This window comes from Eupeodes corollae, chromosome 1 (assembly GCF_945859685.1).
Source record: "Eupeodes corollae chromosome 1, idEupCoro1.1, whole genome shotgun sequence".
Taxonomy (NCBI): domain Eukaryota; kingdom Metazoa; phylum Arthropoda; class Insecta; order Diptera; family Syrphidae; genus Eupeodes; species Eupeodes corollae.
The window spans coordinates 237,790,242-237,813,034 of NC_079147.1; the positions used below are offsets into that span (position 1 = coordinate 237,790,242).

General features: G+C 31.2%; 1 protein-coding gene across 1 annotated transcript in view; it reads left to right on the forward strand.

Moving 5' to 3' along the window:
- Positions 1-22,793, forward strand: part of LOC129941185 (protein sine oculis) — a 75,686-nt gene that overhangs the window by 32,087 nt on the left and 20,806 nt on the right. Inside the window, exons 3-6 of the mRNA XM_056049753.1 lie at positions 5,771-5,981; positions 6,146-6,273; positions 11,351-11,455; positions 13,635-13,690. Of these exons, the coding sequence (XP_055905728.1) occupies positions 5,771-5,981; positions 6,146-6,273; positions 11,351-11,455; positions 13,635-13,690 (500 nt within the window). The remainder of the gene's footprint in view (positions 1-5,770; positions 5,982-6,145; positions 6,274-11,350; positions 11,456-13,634; positions 13,691-22,793) is intronic.

Sequence of the window (22,793 nt, forward strand, 5' to 3'; positions counted from 1 at the left end):
TTATAAGTCATATCATAAATAAGTAAATAACAATAGGCAATAATATTTATAAGTAACAATCTATGAATTGTATATAAAAATGTATTTACAACAACAACAAAAGACTTATGAGTTATTATATGTTATTGTTCAAGGAAAGTATGTTAAAAGTGAGCACTTTTTTACATTATCAAAACGTTTCTTATTTGTCAGCCTATTTACAGCATTTTGAAAAACAGAATTTTGGTATACAGAATTTTGAGCTACAGTATTTTGATCATGCAGTATTTTGTACATACAATATTTAGAAATACAGTATTTTGAGATACAGTATTGTTAATACAGTATTATGATCCATAAAGGATTTCGAACCCAATCCTTATAGATAATAATTTAAGTTTTGTCACTTAAAGGCAACTTAAATATTTAAGCAGACTTAACTAAATGGTTTTAGAAAATCATATAGATACCTCTGTTACACTTTTTTTGGGCTTATATAAAAGAAAATGCCTATTGTCTGATGTTGTTAATCATTGCTAAACTACAATTTTAAAAAAGAGGTTTGGATGCGACCCAAACTTATAACTTCCCATCACGTTTGTCGATTTGTCTTCCTTAAAAGTTTGTAGGTTTTCGTGTTTTGTTAAAAAAGTTGTCAGTTAAGAATTATTCTTAAACATTTAAAAATTACCAACAATAATTTGCACGTAATTCATTAGTTTAATTTCAAAATCAATTTTTGTTAACGAGAGTTCTTAATCGAAAACAAATTTTTAGAAATTTAATAGGAACATCAATTTTTACCAATTTCGCGTACTATTTCTTGTAGATCTTATTTTTTATTATGTTTTATTATTCGAATGCGAATAAATAAAAAACTTTATTCCATTCTTTTACCCAACGTTTCGTAAGAATTCCTTACTTCTTTTAGGGATTTTTTTTGTTCTTTATTCAGGTACCTGAAAATTAAGCTGTGTTATAAATGTCTTTCTCGTCTAGTTTAATAATTTAATTTTGTTTGCTTGTTTTATTTTATATTGTATTTATTATTTATTTTAAATTTGTGTCAGTGCTGTCGGGGGGATGCAATACGGAGTTTTTAACAATTATAATGTGATTTAATACAAGTATTGAATAAAGAACAAAATAAATTCCCTGAAGAAGTAAGGAATTCTTACGAAACGTTGGGTAAAAGAATGGAATAAAGTTTTTTATTTATTCGCATTCCAAAAACAAAAAGACCAAAAGAGCGTAATAAAACATAATAAATAAGTATTAAAAAAGAATTGGTCAAACACATACAACAATAATCTTATTTTTTTTATTAAAAAACGGACAGTTGGATTTTTATAAACAAATTACTACTAAAACAATATTTTCTGTAAGATAAAATAAATTTGAAGCCAATATATTTTATTTTTGAAAAGATATTTGAGTCTAAAATAAATTTTTACCAAGCATTTAGTATTGGTTTGTTTAGGTTTTTATTTTTTGTAGAAAGCTGTCAATTCGATTTTTCGTGAAATTCTAACAATTGTTGACAACAATATTTTTAAAAAGATAAAATTAGTCAAAAACTAATATCTTAAAGTTTCGAAAAGATATTTGAGTCGGAAATCAATTTTTACCACCTTTTATTAATTTTTCTGCTTAATTGTTTTATTTTTTGTAAAAAAAAAATTTCACAAAATTGTTCCTAATATTTGGCGTTTTTCTTTTTTAGTTCAGAGAAGAGCTCGAATTGTCAAAAAAATGATTGTGTTTCTTTTTGAGCTCTGATCGTTCAGAGCTTCGAATTCGTGTTTCTTTTTTAGTTCTGAACATGTTCAGAGCACGCTCTGTGAGCTCAGAATAAAATAACAGAGTAAACGGAGTAAAATGCTGAACACAAACAATTTGATATTTGAAAGCCGGGAAATTAAAAAAATGATCGTCAAAACAATCAAAATGGCGAAAGAGGCTAATTGCTTTAGTGTAGAAGGAAAGATAATTTAGAAAAAATTAATTGCATATAGCATTTTTATGAATCAAATTTATTTCAGGAGTCAAATGGACCAACTCTATGACTGTTTTATAATTAATTTGATTAAAGAACATTTTGAACGCCTTCAAACAGACGACATTTAAAATCATGACAGTTTAGTGCTCAAGTTGTTTCATAATTAAATCAGAGAGCTCTGAACATACTGTGCTCAGAACTCTACTCTGCTCGCTCAGACTCTGCTCCGAGCTCAGCTCTGAACTAAAAATGAAAAACGCCAATTGAAAACAATATTTTTTATAAGCTAAAATTAGTTGGAAGCCATGATCTAAAACTTTTTCAAATATTTTTGTGTCGAAAATAAATTTTTACTAACTTTTGGAAAATTTTATTTTAAGTTTTTATTTTTTGTAAAAAATACTGTCAATTCGATTTTTCTCAAAAGTTTACTGAATATTGAAAACAATATTTTTTATATAATAAAATAAGTTTGAAGCCATAATCTCAAGTTTTTGAATCGATAATAAAATAAATAAGATAATTCTAATTAATATAATATATTTCTTAAAATCTAAAACTTAAACTAGGCTCTTGAAAAAATATTAAATTGCAATTCATACTTTTTATATTATCAATTATCATTTGGTCAATTAATACAAGACTGAAATTTAGTATACATATGTAGATTTCAATTGATTGTTTTAAGGGGCTATGTTCACCATAGTTTGATCTGCTAAAATTAGAATTTAATGGTTTCTGGAGTCTTATACTTGAACGACTAAAACTAAAGTTTAAACTACCAAGAACTGATGGTGATGAAATTTGTCCGTTTATTAATCCAACAATACTCGTAAAACAAGACTGCAAGTACATCCTATGATTTGTCAAAGAAGGATGATTTATGAGAGAAAGTCTTTGTGAATAAGCCGCTTATGTTTGAATATTATTAAACGACGGAAGGGATCGAATTTTGTGACTTGTACGGCGTAGTAAGGAGACCATACTGTACAAGCATATTCCAGGACAGGTCTCACAAATGAAACAAAAAGTAGTTTTAAAATATATGAATCACATAAATCACGGCCAAATATCTTAATAAAAAACAGAACTCTATTTGTTTTTTTTTAACTATGAAGTTAATATGTCCATTAAATGTTAGTTTAGAATCTAAGACAACACCCAAGTCAGAAAATACATATACTCTATTTAAAGGACAAAAATCAAACATGTAACTAAAAACGATTGGAACTTTTTTGCGTGTAAAACTCATGGTCTTACAGTTGTCAACGTTGACGATTATTATTGCACCATTCCCTGAATAATAATTAAGTCTTCTTGCAATCATCAGCATATATTAGGACAGATGAATTTTGTATGATCGAAACCAAGTCATTTATAAATAAAACAAATAGAATAGGACCAAGGTGACTGACCTGAGGGACACCAGAATTCACAACAAATGAACTTGAACACTCATTGCGAAAGTTAACACTATAACGTCTATATGCAAATATGAAGAGATCCAGTATATAAAATAGTCGTTAAAAATTTGCTGCGATAGTTTTAAAAGTAATGTTTCATGACACAATTTGTCAAAGGCCTTGCTGAAATCAGTAAAGATACAATCTACTTGTACACATTTTTTAAAAACTTCTAAACAAAAGGACGTAAAGTGGAACAGATACGTAAAAAGTTGAACGCTTTTTAAGAAAACCTCAAACAGTTTCGACATCACAGATAGTTTAGCAATAGGTCGGTAGTTCATTATTTAGTTTTTGGGACTTTTTTTGTGTACTGGTATTTTAATGGAGCTCTTCCAAATAAAAGGAAACAGCGAGTTACTTAAAGACGTGTTAAAAGAACACATAAAGGATGTGTGAAATACGCAGCACAATTCTTTAAAAAGGATGATGGTACAGTTGTATGATACTATTAAAGACAGTATCTTTGCTTATAACGAAATTGATAGAATTTAAGTGGGGTAAATTTGAAACAGTAGATGTGTTAGGAAAACTAATAATATTATGATCTACAAAAGCATCATCGAAAACATGTTCGCAATTATACTCGGCTCATTACTATTTGATGTCTAATCAGTCATTAAGTTAGGGTACCCACATGCTTTCTTCTTACGATTAACGAGTTTCCAAAAACTGCCACGATTATTTTTAAGGTTTAATTCAATTTTCCGAATGTAGTCATCATAATCATCATCAGTTCCTGTTTGATTATAAAGGGTGTCCCAAAATTAACGCAAGATTTGAATTAAATAGAAAACGCCGTTTTTAGTCTTTTGATAGTTATATTTCTATTGACTCGTAAAGTACATAGGATAGGGTTATGTATGGAATAACACATCGGACAAATGGCCTCCACGGCTTTGCATGCACATGCGCACTCTTTTGTTGAAATTTTCCATGACCATTCGGCACAAATGTGGCTGAATCTCGTTGATGCAGCGTTGAATCTCCTCCTTTAATGCACGGGTGGTTGTGGGCTTGTTGACATAGACTTGTGATTTCTAATAACCCCATAAAAAGAAGAATGGTGTTAAATCACACGATCTAGGAGGACAATTTTGATCACCGAAACGAGAGAGTACACGACCTGGAAATGTCTCATGCAGTAATTGAATTGTTTCACGGGCTGTATGACATGTGGCACCGTCTTGTTGAAACCACATATTGGACACATCAATATCATCCAATTTTGGCAGAAAGAACTGTGTGATCATGTCGAGATATCGAGCACCTGTAACAGTCACTGCTTGACCAGCATCATTTTCAAAAAAATATGGCCCAATTATGCCTCCAGCCCAAAATCCACACCATACAGTCACGCGTTGTGGGTGCATTTGTTTTTCGACAATCGCATGTGGGTTCTCCGAACTCTAAATGCGGCAATTTTTGCGATTGACAAAGCCATCAAGATGAAAATGTGCTTCATCGCTTAGGATGATTTTGCTCGAAAAATCAGGGTCCATTTGTTGATGTTCAATAATCCATTAAACGAACTCTCTTCTCTGTCCATGGTCATTAGGCTTCAACTGTTGTGTTAATTGAATTTTGTAAGCATGAAGACACAGATCTTTGGTGAGTATACGCTGTAGAGAGGTTCTTGAAATTTGCAATTCTTGTCCACGACGTCGAATTGAGGTTCCTTGATTGTCAGCAACACTCTCACGCACTGCTTCGACATTCACATTTGAACGGCTTGTTTTTGGACGACCAGTGTGTTTGGCGTCTCCAACGGATCCAGTCTCCATGAATTTTTCAATTATTCTATTCCGACCATATTTTTTATGAAATGTTCGAATTGCAGCCGCCAAGCTTTCACTATTTTTGAAATATTCTTTAATAATGAAGACACGTTGTTCTATCGTGATACGCTCTATTTTTAATAACCCTATACTGTTAGCTGTCAAATTGCTTTTTTTTAAGGGTTGCCAACACTTCACTGCACAAATGGTGGCAAATTCAAATCTTGCGTTAATTTTAGGACACCCATTTACTTTATCCAAGCTTTGTTCCTTTTGTTTTTTAAGTTTTAAACGCTAGAATCAAACCATGGTGGAACACTCAAGTTATTTTGAGTCTTTTTAAATGGAATTGTTTTTGTAGAAACAGTCAAAAAGAGTTAAATAAAAATTGTTACACATATCGTCAATATTTAAGTTACAAAATAAGTGATCCCAAATATCGTACATAATAAGTTAAAAAGGTTTTCAAAATTTGTTAATATTTAATTTATTATTTTTTAATATATCTTTTCTTACAAGTCTTTTCTAACAACAAACAAAAATCTCAACAGGTCCTACAACAAGCTGGTAATATTGAAAGACTGGGACGGTTTCTATGGTCATTGCCACAATGTGATAAATTGCAACTTAACGAATCTGTGCTTAAAGCAAAGGCAGTTGTTGCATTCCATCGAGGACAATACAAAGAACTCTATAGACTATTAGAACATCACCAATTCTCACCGCACAATCATGCTAAATTACAAGCGTTATGGTTAAAAGGTAATTTCAAAATTAAAACAAACAAACAAAAACAATTCCTTTTTTTTTCAAATAACACCTGTGCTAACAATATTGAAAAAGAAAAAAAGTTTCCAACTCTGTCCTTATATCCTTGTGAATTTTCTTGTATTCAATTTTATTTTATTTTTTTTCCTCCTGTGTAGCGCATTATATTGAAGCCGAAAAACTGCGCGGAAGACCTCTAGGTGCTGTTGGTAAATATCGAGTCCGTCGTAAATTTCCACTGCCACGCACAATTTGGGACGGCGAAGAGACAAGCTATTGCTTTAAGGTGAGTTCTTTCAAATTTTCACATACTACAGACTATACTTACCTACAAATATACATATGTACATATTCTTTTATATAATAAGGAAATGGAAAAAAAGGGAAGGGATGGAATATATAAATATCTATATTTTAATTTCATTTTGATCCTTGGAATGGTATAAAGGAGCTTGAATACCTAGGAATGTTTTGGTTTGCATTACCTTTTACATGGAAATCCAAAAAGGGTAGATCATCTAGGTTAAACTAAATAAGGGTTGATATGGGAAAAGTTATATAACAAAAAAATCCAGAACCCTCGTTTTATACAGAGACTTGAAAAAAACGGAGATAGTTTACACACATGACTTTGTAATTAGCAAACGTAGAATCATGGCTTCCCAAATATGTGTATCATTTTTTCGTTAAGAGAAAAATAAATGTAACAAGTCGATTCGATATTAAGGTATGCGTTAAGTTAATTCTTGTGTTCTAAAGGGTTGCAACTTGCAAACAAGGAGTCCTCTACAATTTTGCATTTTTTAAGTCAAAAAAGCTTATAAAATATTGATCAATTTCAAAACTATGGAACAATTTTGATGTGGAATGTGGTTACTTTTAAGGGGTTACAATACCTGTTAGCTGATTTAGAGTAAAAAGGAACTTAAAGGCTCTACCAATAAAATAAATAGCAAAAAGTTTGTTGTTCTTTTCAATTGATCATAAATAAGCGGGTGTTTTTGTCAGACTTGTGGTTCTGACAATTCTTTTTTCGGAGTTGGCTTTTTTGACAGCCGACACTTAATTTATGCCCAATTTGGACATAGATTTGCTTCTGAACAACGTTTGTAAATCGGTTAAGTTTACTAACAAAATAAATTAAGTCGTTGGCCTGTGGAGTGGTGATTTACCACTGTGAAGTTGCTTGTCGAAGCAAATAAATCCTAGACGATTATGGCTGAAACACAAACACGATTCAGCTTCGGCTTCGGCTTCACCTGACATTTACGAGTTCAGCCATAGGAATTGAATGCATGCCATAACAATGAAGCTTTGACCTCACGTTTTATTTGACAATCGTAAGGAAAAGAACGTAATGTCACGTAATGTAGCTCCAAACGGAAGCTCTAGTTCAAATTTTCTGAATATTTGAGTTGTCTGAAAGCTTAACAGCTGCAAAAAAAGTCAACAAACAAAATACATTTGCTTTTGGAGGGATTTCCATTGGTTATTATAGACTGTGTAAGCTACTTCCGCGATAAGTTTAAATTTTTCGATTTCAAAACTCATTTTTTTTATTTTGAGAAAAAATAACAGCTGCTAATGACAAAAGTGCCATTTTAGAAATGTCATATTGGAAGTGTCATTCAAAGCAAGCTCGAAGCAGGCCCAACGTAACGCAGACGAAGCCGCAGCTGAAGCTTGTTTGTGTTTCAGCCATTAAATACTTGCAAGGGTGTTATTGTCAATTACTGTACAAAATGATAGAAAATTGGCCTTTTGAGCTGGAATTTATCCGAACCAGTTGTGGATGCCATTTACTCGAAATCATTTTTATAACATACTGACAAAATTTTATATTTCTAATAAAGCTAAAGCCATAACATTAAACTATATACGTTTCATTTCTTCTTGAAAACCACATGTTTTAAAAACGCCTGCTATTTTAACTACATTTTTGGCATGATAGTAATCCAATGTTACGCTTCCAGACGTATTCTGAAAACTTTTAACTGAATTTCAAAAAATCGAAACTTGGGATTATGTATTTATTTATTTTCATTCAACTTCTAGTTTTTAACATCTGAAGAAGAGATTGATTTTCTTTTGGAAAAGTAAATATTTTTCAATTATCAAGTGTATGTCACTTCTGCTGTTAAAATTCTAGGACAGTGTTGATATGTGACTCTTTTTCACGTATTATCATACTATCTCGCTCTCACTTGATGGTGAAAAAAGAGATAGAAATGCAAAGCAGACATTTTTAAAGTTAACACAAAAATTGAGTGGGAGCAAAATAAAATGATGAAACGTCAAAATGAGTGGCCTTAAAAAAACACTGACAAAGAAGTTTTTTTTGGTATCGATTTTTTAAACGAAAATAAATAGAAAGCTTGTTTTGTATTTAACCTCTGCATGAAAAGTTCTGTTTATTCTTCTCATTCACAATACATCAATTTGACAGTATCCATCGAGCAATTTTTGTTGCCATAAACTTGGCCTATCAAAAAATCTATGCCACTTTTCGTTGATAACTGACGCTTTAATTCTTAACTGTTTATAAAGATCTGTTATAAAGAAATATTAGAAAATGATAAAAATTAAAAATACACTTTTAATCGAAGGAAAACAACTTCAGTATGTATCTGACACCGGGCTTTAAGGACTATTCACATGCAAGCGACCAACGACCATAGAATTAACGAATATGACATTTCTTTCATATGGCTTGTTTTTATTCGTCAATACGATTTTTTGATTAAAGGGCCTTGCACATGAGAGCGTACAACGAATGAACGAACAAACGTGATTTTACATATTTCAAAAAGTCAATTTCAAACAAAAACACAATTAAATTATAAGAAACCAAATGACATTTATGTTAGGATAATAAAATTTGCATTTTGTTCTCTAAAACAAGACAATTTTGTAAAAACAATTTGTTAGCAACGAATTGCAATGTGGTTGCTACGAACTGTCAAACTCTATTCGCGTTCCACATACAATCCACACTGCAACGAATAAATTGTTAGCGCTCAACTTAACCTCAAAATTATATCTCTCTTATTTTGTTTGTTGAAAAGTGTAATTATAAATTGACAGTTCGTCGCTGTCTGCGAATAGAAACAAAGCTCATGTGAAAGAAAAGTCAAAATATGCGGACATCCACAGTTCGCAGTTCGTAGCAAATGTGCAAGATACTTAAAACAAAACAATTTGGTTGCTACGAACTGTCAAATTTTTTTCGCGTTCCACATACCATCCAAACTGCAACGAATAAGTTGTTCGCGCTCAACTTAACCTCGAAATTAAACCACTCTTGTTTTGTTTGTTGAAAAGGATAATTATAAATTGACAATTCGTCGCTTTCTGCGATTAGAAATAAAGCTCTTGTACAAGAAAAGTCAAAATATACATCCACAGTTCGCAGTTCGCTGTTCCTAGCTCATGTGCAAGATGCTTAAGACGCTCGCGAACATTGTATTTATTGAAGTGTGGATCACGAATTTAGTTTGACAGTTCGTTATGTTGAGATTGCAATTCAAAACGAACAACTTGTTTTCTTAAATGTGTCATATTCTGGCAATGAAAAATCTATTCACATGAGCACGACCAACGACTGAACGAATATTCTTCGATTTTGACATTTCTTTTACATGAGAGTTTTTAATTCGTCGCGAATGAAGTTTGACTTTGACAATTGTTTTTTGTTTGTGTTTATCATTCCTGTGTTTTGTTTTGAAAAGAAACGATTGAGAAAATGCGGTCGAAGATATATTTGTTAAAGAAAAAAATTATTGGTGCCCTTGTTAATAAACAAAACAAGAAAAAGATTTCATGTGCATCCATACTTTTTCAAGGAGCCACAGCCAAACACAATTCACCACAGAAACCAAAACAAGAATGATTTTTTTATGTTAAGTACGGGCGATTATTTTATTCGTTGCGAGTGTGGATAATGTGGAACGCGAATAAAGTTTGACAGTTCGTATCAACTACAATTTTTTCGCCACCAATAAATTTGTTTTCTTAAATTTATTAATATATGACATTGAAAAGTAAAAGTATGCATCATAAATCAAATAGAAACTATATTGCTATCGTTTTGTTAAGAATTTGTGTGGAAATATGTCTTCAAACGCATATAAACTCACATTCTGTAATTCATTCGTCGTTCGTTGGTCGCGCTCATGTGAATACTGCCTTACCGATTTATATAAAAATCACACAAAGTTAAAACGAGTCACCTCAAAAGAGTACAATTTGTACGCTATCTTCAAATATCACTAAAAATCAGTTATTTTTAATTATTTGGTCAACCAACGTATTTGTAAGAACGAAAACTTCAAAATTTTCAAGTGTTGCTTTTAATTTGTATAGCCTCATTGAAAACCTTAAACATTTTATGAATTCATCCATCCATTAATAAGAATCAACACCGTAATTCCAAAACGTCATCAAATCAGGTGCATTGACATTTCATTCCTTGAATTCTCATAAACGTTTGTTTACGATCAACCGACGACCGACGCAACTTGTCTCTCTGAGACGACTCTGTGGTTCAAGTTGCAATAATTAATCCACGATTAACGATCTCTCAATTCCCGCCTGCGGATTTACGAGCTATGTTTTTATATTTTAAACTCCCATTTCGTAACACATTCTCCGAGGTCTGTCAAAAGTGACATATAGCTTTGCAAGATTTTATATGGCTTGTGTGCTGCGTCAATAAATGCTGCATAACGACTTTAACATGCTGTTCTGATCTCGGATATTCAGACCCACCGACGACGACCGACGAACGATGACCAGACGCGACAACTATAAGGCGACTCATAAGCTCGCTTATTCATTCGATTTGAATTCTGTTTCCGGTTCCATATAATTTTTATGGTGTCATATGTGTGTTTTAATTTTATAATTAATATATGTAGTGTAATGGCCTCCTCGTTTTAGAATTCGTTTTTGTTTTCCTTTTTTCTCATTTGTATGTCATGAATACACGCTGACAGTTTATAGTTGAATTTAAATGCTTGTTAATCACATGATTGTCATTTTATTTTTGTTGTCCTGTTTTTTTTATTTGTTTAATTTTTATATCTCTGATCCCATCATCACTAGGAGACCATGTAACAGTTTGTTAATGACGTTTATTGAATGTTTTGTTATGTCCATCAGATCTCCAATTTTCTAGAGTTTCTGTTTACTTCTTATTTTTTTATTTGTTAGAATTTATAAATAAATTCAGGATTGGGTAATATGATACTTTGTTAAGGTGCCAGACAGATGACATGATATAAATTCAATGATAAACTTTGATAAAATATTACGAACAATGTGTTTCTATAGATTTTTGTTTTTTTTTTTATTTTTATCAATAGGAAAAATCAAGATCGGTTCTACGAGAATGGTATGCCCATAATCCATATCCATCACCCCGAGAGAAACGTGAACTAGCAGAGGCTACTGGACTGACAACGACACAGGTGAGTTAAAAAAAAGAAAACATTAACAACAAACAAATAAAAAACAATGTTGACATGATCATAGAACAAGTGTAAAATTAAAATGATTTAAATCAGGGTTTGACATATTACAAGTGACATATGGTGGCAGTTTGTTTTTTGTAAACTGTTGACATTTTTCATTTACTCCTTCACTAATTTATTCATGTTATGTCATAGAATAATGTTGGTACTACTGTTTTTAATGTGGCTTTATCTTTACTATTTGTTCTTATGATAAGTTAAGAGGTAGTGATAGTGATTGTTATAGTAGAAAATACAAAATCAGATCTGGGCAGTGACATCTGTCATGTTGTTGGTATGATAACTATCAGTATACTGATGTTACGGTAGTGTATAAATGTTTTGCTAGCATCAGCCATTTTATATTTTTCCCGCGATCCAGATCAGATCAAATAAATTTGCATTACATCAATAAAGTGTAATCCTGCTTTATGCTTTAATCTATTTTTATGATCCAAAAATTAGTGTTTCTATTTTTCACCAAGTATTTTAATAAAAACAGTGTTTCCACTTTACCATTTTTATTTATCTGGACATGAAATTTAAAATGTGTCTATTTTGTATGTAGTCGATAAAATATTGGAAATACTTGACAAAACATAATTTCTTGAAATTAAAATGAATAAGTTGCAAAAAATACATACATGTGCAGTTATCATTTTTCCTCATAAAAAGAACCAACAAAAATAAACAAAAAGATTGAAGGGCAGCTTTGCTCTAAACGTCAAATAGATAATATAAATTAAAGTTGATTATCCAAACTGTTTAATTTTCTTGATCTGATTGGTAATAAAACGCGGCTATTATATTCTGCAGATTGTCAAAATTGAAAGTGACAGTTTGAGCACTTAACCAATTTCATTCCTTATTCAAAACCTGACTTTTTCACTTATGTAGCTCTTTTTTCTCTGTGGATTCTCATACCGTAGAATACAACAGAAGTTGTCTTAATTTAGGGGCCAGTTACTTACTTACTCGCTTTCATCATTAAAACCAATATTTGAAATGTTGTTGACAGGTCGGAAAAAAACGTTCCTAATTAAAATCCAACCGGAAATTGTTTTTGACAGTAATGTGTGCATCATTATGAAATTGCTGAAATTTAAAATCAAATCAGTGGCACAATTCGATCTAATTATAATTATATAAAATAATATTAATGGTTTTTTCTTTAAAAAGAATTTCCGTTATGGTTTAAGCAACAAATTATTCAACAATTAAACTATTGTTAAAAATACCTTCCTTTAAAGATTATCAACTAATCTTCTAATCAAAATATCAAATTCAAAAATATGTATTTCCGGAATGATGTTTATGATAGCTATGATTGGTCGCTTAACTGTCATAGTTGTCACAAATTCTTTAAATAGAAGATACTAGACAAAGACCAGCCAGCGCAAACGCCTTGTTGCGAAATTCTGAACTATTTATTTACTGTCATAGTTGTCACAAATTCATTAGGTACTGGACGCACACGCAAATTAAATTCTTTGATTCCAACAAATTGCTCTAAGGTTTGTTTCAAGGTCGATAGGAAATCAAAAGTAATTCAATTTTTTAAGAAATGGAACGTAAAAGGGGAATTCTAAATTTTGACACATTTGTGTCACAATTCTTTAATTCCAAATGTAATAGAAATTGTTATAAAGCTGATTTCGGGAACGATACGAAATTAAAAATAAATTTAGTTATTTAACGTAATGAAACGTAAATGAAGAAATCTGCAGTTGACAGTTCTATCTTTAAGGAAAATAATTGACTTTGTAATAGGACCGCTAAGAAACAATGACACATATTAAAAAAATGTCCTGAAAAATTTTGAAGCAAATGTAAGCGTTCCATAACTTCAATAATGACAAGGTTTTATAAACTGACAGAACCATGACAAAGTTATAACAAACCCTCCTTAAAATAACATAACAGGAAAAGAATAATAATAACATTTTTGATTTAAAGTATAAAATGTTATTAAGAACGCACTAAATTATAAGTTAAAATATATCACTGTTCATATGCAAACCTTTTGAATTGTGAACGTACATCAAACGGTCGCTGGATATTTATTAAGTAATTAATTTCATTCTAAAACAATTTATTTGCAATGTAAATAATTTTAATTTTTATTTATTAATTTCAGGTTTCAAATTGGTTTAAAAATCGACGACAAAGAGACCGTGCTGCCGAGCACAAAGAGTGAGTTTTTATTTTGATTTATACTAAATTTGACAGATTGCATGCATTTATTTTTACTTTTCACACTAAATTATATTTAATATGCACCTATTCGTGTTTATTTTAAACATTCATACACCGAGTGAGTTCTTTGTTTACTATCTTCATATATTTTTACGAAATATTATTTGACATTGAATATTTTCAATAGCAAAATATAAATTTTGAAAATACTTGCAAATTGAGCATCAAAGTAAAACAAGGAATTATTTTTGTACATCACCAAAGTATATTCTCTTTTTCACCTATAGACTGTTTAAATATGAAATATTTGTATCGATGTCAAGGTGTCTTGTGTCTTCTACATGGACAAACATATTTTCAAAAATACTTTTTGGCAAAAGTTAAATATTTCTCACATGAATATACTAAAATAGATATACTTACAAATCAAAAACAAAACAAAATATGACAATTCCGTAAATTTGTTATTGATTACATTTTTAAAAACAACCTTCCTGTCACAGTGACAGCATTTTTGAACAGAACCCTTAACTCGATAATGGCTAAATAAATATCAATTTTTGAAACAAATATTTAAAACTTGGATGTTTTCCGATGCGGAATCTACAATTTCTTCGGCATATTTTGACCATCTGTATTTTGAATAAACAAAGTTGAGATATCGGTCAATGATAAAGTAAAGTTAATTTATAGAAACAGAAGGATGCGCATTCATCACAAGAGCTATTTAGCATAGTTATAGTTTGGGATGTGAAGTTGTGTCCATACATTCAAAACGTCATATCTATTCATATTGTTTTAATGCTGATGATATACTCAGTCTTTAAATGATTTTCTCAATGTTCAATTCGGTCCTGTTATTGCTCCCCGTTGGGATCTCTTTTTACTGATATTAGTTTTGAAATTGAGCTCTGAAATGTTGTATAGTATTTTCTTCAATAAATAAGATGAAATTTCGGGATAAATCTTAAGTCAACATGGCCACTTTAATTATGTATGTGCCCAAACAACATAGAATTTGTATCGTGTAAATACAGACCTGTCAAATATTCTACTTTACGTCAAAGTTTGTTAATTCAACACTATTTCTTTGACTATAATTCACAAGCGATGCAGTGTGGTTTATACGAAGAGTCAAAAAGTGAAGAGGATACAGATGACTGACTGCACTAAGCACACATCCTGCATAAATGCTCACATTGATGAAGTGACTGTCTTATAAAATAAAAACGTGTGCAATGTGCCACAGAAAACGCAGATTCGTGAATCCTTCTATTTCTTCCATATTTTTGTTTCTGCTAATACAAGGACGCGTCTTTGTTTGTTTTTATTTTTTTTTATTTTTGAACACTAACAAAAAAGATTTCAAGATCCACACATCCGAAAAATGAAAAATACTTTGTTAAATCCTTTTTTAAATGAGTAGAAACAAAGACCTAGAAGGACTAAAATGTAGGACTGGATCCAAAGTGATCTGCATGGGCGAAATAGTAAAGACTTTCGGTAAATTTTAAAAAGTTCCCACCATTAACAAATAATACTGCAGAAGTAGCACTTCCTAGATTGTGTTTTGTATCCCTTCACTTCAGAAATGCCAAAGTAGAACAGTTGACAGTTGCCGCCACTTGGATAATATGTACAAAATGGTCGGCGAAAAAAAAAGACAATAATTCACCAAAGCCACTCTCTTCACGTCACATATGTCAAAGTAGAATAATTGTTACTTGCCATTTGCAGAATATGTTAAATTTTCCGATGGGTTGATGATGCACAAAATGGTCTCTCTTCACGTCATAAATGTTAAAGTAGAATAACTATTATTTGCAAAATATACATTTTCCGATGGGTTAATGATGTACAAAATGGTCGGCAAAAATAACACAATAATTCACCGAAGCCACTCTTTTATCGTCACATTCATATGTCAAACTAGAATAATTGTTTCCTGACGTCATTTGCACAATATTTTTAATTTTTCGATTTGTTAATGATGTACAAAATGGTCGACGAAAATAAGACAATAATACACCAAAGCCACTCTCTTCACGTCATAAATGTCAAAGTAGAATAGTTATTATTTGCAAAATGTACATTTTCCGATGGGTTGATGATGTACAAAAGACTGACAAAAAATAACACAACAATTTACCAAAACTTCATAAAACAAAATTTGTAACAATATAATTTAATAAGAAGTGTCATTTACGTTTGCTTAGGCATCTTGCATATGAGCTACGAACTGCGAACTGTGGATGTTCGCATATTTTGACTTTTCTTTCACATGAGCTTTATTTCTATTCGCAGACAACGATGAATTGTCAATTTATAATTACTGTTTTCGCCATATTCTCCTTAGCCTTGATCTTTCACACAAAACCAAAACAAGAGTTGTATGATTTAGAGGTTTAGTTTGGATTGTATGTGGAACTCAAATAGAGTTTGACAGTTCGTAGCAACCAATCAGCAGTTCGTTACTACCAAACTGTTTTTACAAAATATTCTTGTTTTAGAAAAAAAAAATGCAAATTGTATTATCCCAACATTAGTGTCAATTGGTTTCTTATAATTTAAATATGTTTTTGTTTGGAATCGACTTTTTGAAAAGTGTAAGATCACTATTGTTTGTCTATTCGTTGTTCGCTGTCATGTGCAAGGCCCTTTACCATAGTTCAGCATGACTATTAAAATATCTTGCACATGAGCTACGAACTGCGAACTGCGAACTGTGGATGTTCGCATATTTTGACTTTTCTTTCACATGAGCTTTATTTCTATTCGCAGACAGTGACGAACTGTCAATTTATAATTACCCTTTTCAACAAACAAAATAAGAGAGATATAATTTTGAGGTTAAGTTGAGCGCGAACAATTTATTGGTTTTAGTGTGGATGGTATGTGGAACCCGAATAGAGTTTGACAGTTCGTAGCAACTACACTGCAATTCGTTACTAACAAATTGTTTTTACAAAATGTTCTTGTTTTAGAGAAAAAAATGCAAATTTTATTATCCTTACATTAGTGCCAATTGGTTTTTTTATAATTTAAATATGTTTTTGTTTGGAATTGACTTTTTGAAATGTTTAAAATCACATTTCTTCGTCTATTCGTTCATTCGTTGTTCGCTGCCATGTGCAAGGCCCTTTACCAGAGTTCAGCATGACTATTAACTGTAATATAATTTTGTAACGATGGGTTTTAATAGTTCACGTCATTACAAAAACTCAGAACTCAGTTGTTTAATTTTCAAAAGAGATAAGTTTCACCATAACTTTCATTACAAAATTTCCAAGTTAAAATCATAGTGTGATTTTATTTCTTTAATCAATGATCACAAAAACTATGCCTTAAATTGCTTAATGTATTCTTAAGTCAAAGAAATGCGATATTCCTTCATTTTTAAATAAAGATTATCGTCAAAAAAATCTTCAGAAACATAATAAAATGTTAAGCTATAAAATCATCTTTGAGTGTGGTCTCACCATAAGACATCCATGCTTATGTCAATTAAGTCAAAACTTAAACATTATTCGAAAACCTTAATAAAGCCAACATATTTATGACTGCAACAAGTTAACTAAAAACTTTAGGAATCGTGATACCGTCTTATATTTATTTACATAGCAACCAACAAGAAGATTGTTATAAAGATCAATCAGTCATCTCATAATCATCATCATCAGAGATGCCCTAGACAAATTTAAGACTAATAAAATTTAAAAAAAAATTATAAAACCAAATTTGTAACGGATTCATGTTGTATTGCCGCCAAGTCCGTCGTTGGCGTTGTCATCGTTGCGCATAGTGTATGTAAAATAAGCTCAGGCGCCATATTAAATTTCTTGATAGAAAAAATTATGTATGTTAGTTTTTTGTTTGTCAAATAGTAATAAAAAAAATTAATATAAAACATAAAATATAAAAAAAAAGTAAAATGAAGAGAAGTGTAATAATCTAATCCGATCAAGCCTAAAAAGAACCTTCCAATTTTTGTTTGGTTTATAATTTGGTCCAGTGAACTCATTCCAGTTCCTTTTTTATCTTCAGGTGTTTTATTCCGATATAATTTTTATATCTTGATTTTTTCTCTTCTTTTTTAAACACTGAAAAAAAAACGTGTCAAATTTGAAGAGACAAAAATCAATGACAGGATTTGTTTAGATGTTATGGGTTTACACAGTTTCTTTGGGAGACATTTTGTTATCTTTGTGAGTCAAAATCGTGACAGTACTTATCTTTCTACTTTAAAGGCTGCTATAGAGAAAGTGTTGGCATGAATAAAGTTTGCATCATGTAAACGCATGCATAGGGAACGTATTTTCAGCCTTACGCACAACTGCATTATGACAGTTGTATAGTAAACGTTTCACCCACCACTGGCGCTGTTTGTATTGTCTTTTCAGTATACCTAAGATAGCTTAATTCTGAAAATTTTCTCCAAGTGTAGACTTCTGAATATTCTCCTCCATCAACAACTACCGCACACCACCCGCATTGAAAAAACAAAATATTTCATTCTCCTATAAGAGTATATGCGTTCCCTATTTAAAGGGATGATAAAGTAGAAACCTCAAAACAAAACTAAAACTCCAGCTCAAGCCAATGCCAATGGCAATGGCAAAAAAAAAAAACAACACAAAATTCTGAAAAGAGAGAGAAAAATAATAATTTTGGTAATTTGACACTTTGGGGTTTTGCTGATGGATCCCCCCGCATAAAGCAAAGGCATCAAAAGCAACAAAACAAAATATAAATATCCAAGAAATTAAGATACCCTAATGTGCACACGAGATATACACTTAGAAACAATGGAACGAATCTACCTACCTATGCCACCGAACCGACTAAAACCCCAGAGCCTTGACAACGGAAGGTTTGACGATGAAGATGAGGTTGACGTCAACGACGACGAACGACGACGAGCGACGTTATAAAGAGAGAGCTATAGTGTAGGATTTTTTGTTATTGTTGTACTTTGTTTATTATTTTTGTTGTGTATTTTTCTTTTTGTTGATGGAGTTGGAGGCTTTTATATGGGAAGACGACAAAAGAAGAAGGATTTCGGAGAAAGATAGATAAAATAAAATAAATGCAATCATTATCACTTTTTCGCTTTATTATAATAATTTTTGAAACTTGATATCAATTGATTTTGACATAAGGTATAGGAAAACGCAAATTTATATAAACTTGGCCTATGATAAAGCTTTGGAATATAAATTTCATTGGAAAAATAAGTCTTGGTGTTGTATTCAAAGTTCAACTGTCAAATTATTGCTGTCAATAACACTGTACTACACAAATCTACTACTGACATATTTCGTTTTATTGCAAAATCCAAAGTTTGTGGGTTGAATTCGGTTTGAACTTGAATTTTAATCTCATTGATAAAGTTAAGGCTTTAGTTGAGAATTTCAATTTTGAGTTTAGTTGAAATGGTGTTGGCATTAAGGGGCCTAGTTATAGCTGTCATTTGTTTTCACCATTGAAACCAATCATTGGAATTTTTTGACAGGTTGGTTATATGAATATTTCATTCATTGGGTGCTATTTTCCTGATTGGAATCAAGCATTTGAGCTTAAATCTTGGCCTATGAAAAAGCTTTGAAGTATAAATTTCAAAGGAGGAATAAGTTTTGACTTTATATTAAAAGATCCATGCATAAACTTTTACCTGTCAACTGACAAATTATTTGTTGTCAATAACGCTGTACTACACAAATCTGCCGCTGACATATTTCTTCTGATTAGGGTTGAATTAGGTTTAAACTTGAATTTTAAACTCATGGATTAAGTTAATTCGTAAGTTGAAAATTTGAAATAGTGTTGGGATTTAGGGATCAGTTACAACTATCACTGGTTTTCTTCATTGGTATTTTTTCACAGGTTATTTGTCATTGGATGATAATTTCCTGATGCAAGCATTTGAATGTAAGACTTGGCCTATGATAAAGCCTTGGAGTTTTTATGCAAAATCGAAAGTATGGGTTGAATGAGGTTTGAGCTCGAATTTGAAAGTCAGCATTCTTAGCACTTGAGCTTAAGTTAAGAATATCATTTTGAGTTCAGTTAAAATAGTGTTTAGATTAAAACAGAAGGAACAGGAGTAAATTTATGATATTTTTATCCAAATGCAAACAAGATTTATTTTATAAATGGGGTAAAAATTTTATCAGATCAGCTTGGAGGTATCGTAGTGGATGCGCACACACCTTAAATAAGCATTCATACTTAAAGCTCAACGTTAAAACGTTATCTAGCAAAATCTAAAGCTCAATGTTATTTAGCAAAATCTAAAGCTCAAATCTAAGAAAACCATATAGAAACACGGAATGCAGACATCTTGCATTTCCGCTTTTCTCTCGTTCATTTTTGATCGTGCTTTTCACTTCACCCGAGTAGGTGCTAGGAATATAGCAACTAGGGACCGTCCATTTGTGTCGGAGCGACAAAGAACTCCTACCTAAATTAAGTTGTAAAATAAAGTTTTATATATTTACAAGAGTAAAAAGTTGGTTCTTTCATTGCAACTCCGAGAGTTGCACAAAAGGAACCACAGTATCAATTAGAAGTTTTATTTAAGTATTTTTTTTTTAAATAATTCCAAGAGTCGTTCGTCGATTGCAGAGCGTTTTCATAGACCTTAACTTTTATCTGGCCCAAAGCTAGCAATTTAAAGATGTAACAATACTCGGTTTAAAGTTGTGATCACATCTTCGAGAAATAAGACTGTCAGAAACTTTTCTTACAAAATTACTCTTGTTTCGTTGCTTTTTTTCTGTTTTATAGTTCGATTTTACTTGTCAAATGCCAAAATTTGACAGCTTCAAAAGTGACAGCTGCAATTAAAGCAGACTATCCAAAATAAAACATCCCATTAGAAAACCCAATAGGCTAAGAAGTTGACCTCAATATTATGAAGCATAAACAAAACGACACAAAACCTAAACAAGTTTTAATTTCAATAACATTTTTGTTGTGACTTCAAAGTGAATACGAGAAAACCCTTTAATTAAGTCATTCATCTCACTTCTGATATTGATATCCTTTTGAATTCATCAAAGTGTAATAACAACCACCTACTGCGTCTATCTGTATAGGTAAAGTACACTATACATGCATATTATACCTATTCTGCATTATGCTTTATTTTTAAATTATACTGTTGTCAAAAATATCACATTACATTTTCAGTTTTGCTTTATTTATTTAAAGTATAAGATTAATGGTATTATTTGTATCAGACACTTTATAAACTCGTAAATGCAGATGTACCGCTATTTTTGCAAGTTTGTTATAAAATTAAAAGAAAACAAACAAACAAAACAAATTAAAAGAATTGCATAAATACCAACAATTCATGTGAATTAAAGAAAAGTAAATAAATAATTAATGCCCATCAACAATACCACACACTGTGACACGTTGTTTTGTTTTGAAATTTAAAACAAGCCCGTCTTTCGTCGTCGTCGTATGTAAGGGTTTTCTTTATTCCATAAAATACCCTTTCCGATTTATACGAGTATATAGTGTCAAATTACAGAAAAAATTACAAATTACTTACTGTGGAATACCTGTCAACGCCGCCGTATTTCTGGAAATTATATTAGTAATGAAAATGAGTAAAACAGCTAAATATGGTTACCGTTTACAGTATTTATTTTTAAATGTAATTTCTTTAAAATTGTCATTTGTCATAAGATACCCAAAATCCGTAGATTTAAAATTATCAACTCACACAATGGCTGCGTTCAATCTCAGATAGATAGGGTATCCGAGTACGTTTTTGTCAGTGTTTTACATGCAAAATAACAGCTGATCAAAAACAGCTGAGATGTCAAAAAAAGAATCCAAAGGTATCCAAGAATTTCATGGTTGATTTTCAAGAAACTTGAAAATAGATTTCAGCTTTTTCTATTTGTTGGTAAACAAAAAGATATAAAATGTTAGTTGAAGTTGTATTTGAGGATGTTCTGTACATAATAGACGATGAAGAAGCTATTACAGATTAAGGTTATCTCTTATTTATTAAATTGTTACGCACCTGTCAATTCCGACGAATCAGTTGAATTATCCATTCAATGTTTTATCTTACAACAATTTTGACTTCAAAGCTTGTTTTTATTTTTTGACAGCTATCTTAATACAGCTATCCAACTCGTTCAACAAGGTATCTAAAAATTAACCTATCCAACACGAGATTGAACGCAGCCTATCAATATATACTGTCCCAAAGTTTTGAGAATCTACTGTCAGGTGGCTGACGTTACAAGGATTGATAATTAACAATGGGTGTCAGATTCAAAAATGTGTTAGATCAGTCAGTATTTAAAAACTGTCAAACAAAAAATGTGTTTTTTAACCACTGAACGTTCAGAGCTTAAACTATGTGTTTCTTTTTTGCTTCTGAACGTGTTCTTCGCCTATTAACGCGCTCTATGGGCTCGAAATAAAATAACTGAGCAAACTGCGTGGATTGTTTTACATAATAATCCTTATCTTTTCTTAAAAAATAAATTGATACTTGTTTGATTATAATTATGTTTTCCATTTTAATTTAAGTGGAAAATGAAAAGTAAATTGACAAATGTCAAAAAGTGGTAGCTTAGTGTTTAGTTTTGTTTCCAAAATAACTCTGAGCGCTCTGAACACACTTTTTGTAGAGTATGTACAGAGCAAGTTCGAGGTGCCCGGGATTTGTTAAGAACTCTTTTCTGAGCCTAATTGCAACATCAAACACTTTCCAATGAATGTGACATATCCTTACCGTCTGACAGTTGTAAAAATTAAAGATTAGTTTAGCATTATACAGGGCTGTCATTTGAATAGTCTTTAATATTATTTGCATGTTTGTCATTTACAATTATGGCTCGCTTAAAAACAAAACAACACGTTTAAAATATAAAAATTAACTACAGACAATTGGTGATTCAAACGTAGCCACTTTTCATGAATCCCGGGATTATTCACTTGAAAAGATTGGAAGCGTTATGCACGCTTATTCAAAAGTATTGCTGCTGAAATTGAAATTGTTGCTGATAAATCCAATTAAATGACCTCCCTGCGGCCACGGTGCGGCGCTAGCAGCAATATGTCATAATTT